Source organism: Colobus angolensis, unplaced genomic scaffold (assembly GCF_000951035.1).
Source record: "Colobus angolensis palliatus isolate OR3802 unplaced genomic scaffold, Cang.pa_1.0 Scaffold103, whole genome shotgun sequence".
Classification (NCBI taxonomy): domain Eukaryota; kingdom Metazoa; phylum Chordata; class Mammalia; order Primates; family Cercopithecidae; genus Colobus; species Colobus angolensis.
Window position 1 is genome coordinate 1024831 of NW_012111253.1, and position 4251 is coordinate 1029081.

At 44.4% G+C, this 4251-nt stretch overlaps 1 protein-coding gene across 1 annotated transcript in view; it reads right to left on the reverse strand.

Annotated features, from left to right (window-relative positions):
* The window catches only part of LOC105512210 (sushi domain-containing protein 1-like), a 21158-nt gene extending 17367 nt beyond the window's left edge, over positions 1–3791 (reverse strand). Inside the window, exons 1-2 of the mRNA XM_011942587.1 lie at positions 3743–3791; positions 1239–1364 (exon numbers count right to left, since the gene is read on the reverse strand). Coding sequence (XP_011797977.1) covers positions 1239–1364; positions 3743–3791 — 175 coding nt within the window. The remainder of the gene's footprint in view (positions 1–1238; positions 1365–3742) is intronic.
* Between the last annotated feature and the right edge of the window lie 460 nt (positions 3792–4251).

A 4251-nucleotide genomic window follows, 5' to 3' on the forward strand; every position in this document is an offset into this window, starting at 1 on the left:
TTTTTCCTTTTGACACAGGGTCTCACTCTGTTGCCCAGGCTGGAGTGCAGTAGTGTGATCACAGCTCACTGCAGCCTCAACCTCCTGGGCTCAAGTGATCCTCCCATCTCAGCCTCCCAAGGAGCTGGGACTACAGGCACACACCACCACATCTGGCTAATTTTTGTATTTTTTTGTAAAGATGGGGTTTCACCATGTTGCCCAGGCTGGTCTGGAACTCCCAGACTCAAGTGATTCATCCACCTCGGACTCCCAAAGTCCTGGGATTACAAATGTGAGCTACCACATCTGGCACACGCCTCATTCTTAGGGTACCTGTTTTAATGACCCATTTAGAGTAATTTATTTAGATGAGATACACAAAAAGAAAGGAAAGAGAGAGAGAAAGAATGAGAGAACGAGAGAAAGAGTGAGAAAGATGAAGGAAGGAAGGAAAGAAGGAAGTAAGGGAGGGAGGGAGGAAGACAGAAAAGAAAAGAAAAGAAAAAAGGAAAAGAGAAGAGAAGAGAAAAGAAAAGAAAGGAAAGAAAATAATTTAGCATAAGTATAACCCCAAAGACAGTACCTGGCTCAATACATGTTTGTTCCCCATACCAGCAAAAAAAAAAACTAAGATGGGTTCCAGGCTACCAAGGCTTCTCAGACTATCTGCAGATAAGAAGGTGGTTTCCAAAGAAATACAGGCAGGGGTGCTTATTATTCAGCCATGATTAGCCTATTCTGCAGGACTTTGCAGGGCAACTCTCTGACCACACGGGTCCACTATTCCACAGCCTGAGGCTTGGTTAAGAATCACCTGGAAGCTAGTGACTAACTCGTCCTAGTTTTAATACAAAAAGTCCTGTGTCCCAGGAAACCCCTCAATTCTGTGCAAACCAAGACAGCTGGTCATGCTTCCTAGAGATCCTGTTAAAACACAGTGTCCCCAAAGATTCTGATTCAGCAGGGGAGAGGCAGGGCCTGAGAATCTGCTTTTCTAAACTGCTCCCAGGTGGACCACACAGAGAGGAGCATTGCCAGACTAGCTCAACCTCAACCTCAGGGACTGGAGTCAGAATCCTGGGGAAAGAAAAGGCAATACTGAAAGAAGTCTTTCAGCAAGTCTCGATTGCCGCATAGCACAGCTGTGGGACAAATGTAACAGAATAACCCAAGGGAGAGGAATTCTCCAGGCCAGAGACAGATCGCTAGGGCTTTGCTATGATCTGAGGGAGAGCTGTGTCGGGGGTGCTCGGTACCCACGTCAAGGCTGGCTTTAGTTCTGTCGTCAGCATACTCAGGGCCTGAAAGCAGAGGGGTGGTTGCCGGTAGTAACCGAGGGAACGACTGCAGAGGTGAGGGACTCCGAGGGACGTCTAGGATTACTGGCAGAGAAACAGGAAAGTTGAAGAACCCAAAATCTAAGAGGAGGGAAAGGCTGACAAGTATTCTTTGTTACTATTACCACATCCCCCGGCTAATGCTGCTGAGCTAGGTTCACTGCCCGTCCCAGCTCTGCAGTGCTCACCCAAGCTAAAACTACACCTAACAATGAGAGGGTGAGACTGGTTTTGGTGTCTCAACCAGAGTCAGGATTGGAGTCCTGTTCCTTGGTTATGTGATTTTAGCAAGTTAAACTGTCAGTTCTCCAGTTTTTTGTTTTGTTTTTTTTTTTTGGTCTCCCTCTGTCACCCAGGCTGGAGTGCTGTGGCACCATCATGGCTCACTGCAGCCTCGACCTCCCAGGCTCAAGCGATTCTCCCACTTCACCCTCCCGAGTAGCTGGGACCACAGGCATGCACCACCACGCCCAGACAATTTATTATTATTATTATTTTGTAGACACGGGATCTCCCCATGTTGCCCAGACTGGTCTCAAACTCCTGGGCTCAAACGATACTCCTGCTACAGTCTCCCAAAGTGCTGGGATCACAGGCATGAGCCACTGTACCCAGCCAGATCTCTTCATCCATGAGATGAAGATGTTGTAGTCAAGATTAAATGAGAAATATAAATGCTGTATGAAGTGTAAAGCAATATGCAAATATGAGATAATTTACATGAATATTTATATCGATTTCCACAGATTTTGTTGTCATTGTTAGAAACAGTCTGCAAGATGCAGTGCCTGGTATTTGGCACGGTAGTTACACGCGCTTGGGTTAGTTACAATCCTAGCTATGCCACTTACTAGCTCTGTAATCCTTGGTGATCTCTCTGCCTGTATCCTGTAAATCTGTAAAACGAGAATAATAATAAACCTACTTCATATGGTTGTTGTGAGGATTAAAGAGTAAATGAGGGTATATTAGTCTGTCTTCATGCTACTGATAAAGACATACCTGAGACTGGGTAATTTATAAAGAAAATGAGGTTTAATGGACTCACAGTTTCACGTGGCTGGGAGGCCTCACAATCATGGCAGAAGGCAAAAGGCATGTGTTACATGGCAGCAGCGGGAGAGAATGAGGGACAAGTGAAAGGAGAAACCCCTTATAAAACCATCAGATCTCGTGAGACTTATTCACTACCACGAGAACAGTATGGGGGAAACCTCCCCCATGATTGAATTGTCTCTCACCGGGTCCCTCTCACAACACATAGGAATTATGGGAGCTACAATTCAAGTTGAGATTTGGGTAGGGACACAGCCAAACCATATCAATGAGATAATACATGAAAAGCAATTAAATGTGTTAGACATTGTTATAACTCAACCACTCTTTGTTAATGAACAAAAGAAGGTACTAACACTGATGGTTAACTAGTCAACTCCCAATTACACCAATGGGAAGACTGATGGAGAAATGCATTGATGCAAAAATCAAGAGCCATATCTTTGTGCATTCAGGTGTCTACCCATTGATGGGCTGATATCCCAGAAACCATAATATTCAAATTGACATAATCACTCCCTGTCTTTGCCACATCCTCCCAGCCTGCTGGGTAACAGCTGACTCAGAAGTGGAAAGTTCACCTCCTCACCTTTTCAGCCCTGCTCACCTGTCCTTCCTCTCCACTGCAACCAAGTAAAGCTGCAACTCAGGAAGGGAGGGAGGCCGCCAGCCTCTGAGAACCACTCTCACTCTTTACTTCAATACACAAGCAACAACTTCAGTGTACTTCTGAGACATTACCTGATGGACTTTATAGTACAGTAAAGAGATGTTCACAGTCAAGGGAAGAAGGTAGTTTAAAAGCACAAAGGCAGGCCAAGCACAATAGCTAACACCTGTAATCCCAGCACTTTGGGAGATTAAGATGGGAGGATCACTTGAGCCCAGGAGTCCATGACCAAAAATCTGGCCAAAAATCTAGACCCCATCTCTAAAAAACCAACAGCAACAACAACAAAAAAGCACAAATGCAGTGCTTAAATTTTAAATCTGGTTTTAACCTAACCCTCGACCATTCAGTCAGACCAAACAAATCCACTGCACAACCTTCCTGAGATTCTGTCTGTCAAATCTGGAAAGACAGATCAAAGAACAGGAGGAAATAAGTCAAGGGTGCCAAAACTCAGGAAGGAAAAGCATTCCCAAGTGGTCTCTAACACTACATAAAATTGCATTGCTCTTAAGAGACTGCATCAAATTCCAGAGGTGGAAGGAATCTGAGAAATCTCACGTTCTCTCCTTTCCAACATCCCTGACAAAAAAAAAAATATCCAGAAACGAAAACATAGACTCTGCTTTTAAACCCCTCCAAGACACAGAGCACTCTACTCTCTCCAGCAATGTAATATTTGCAGGGCTATTCAAACCGTCATATATTTCCCACACCCACTCAAATTTAGGACTGACATTCTCCATCAAGAACTCTCGCTTGGGCTGGTCCAAAGATAGTGAGTTAGTTGATTGTTGATAGTCAGTTACAGATCAAACTTCTCATTCTACTCTTTCCCCCTTCTCACTACTGTATTTGACTACTCAAAAAAAAAAAAAAAATCAAAAAACAAACAACAAAAAAAGAACTCTCAACCTTTCCTCATACAAAATGGCTCATATGACCCGATCCTGTTCACTTTCTGGTGTGACCAAGATCAACCAGCAGTGGGGCCCCCACACCTGGCCTCAGGACCTGAAACCAACCCACACTGAGTGCCATTCATTTAGGCCGCACCTTAAGGCTCATGTCGGGCCTACTTAACCCCTACCGGTTCTTTTCACACCTGTCTCACACCTGACTCATTCTCCAGAAGGGTGTACCTTTTTTTTTTTTTTTTTTGAGATGGAGTTTCATACAAAATGGCTCATATGACCCGATCCTGTT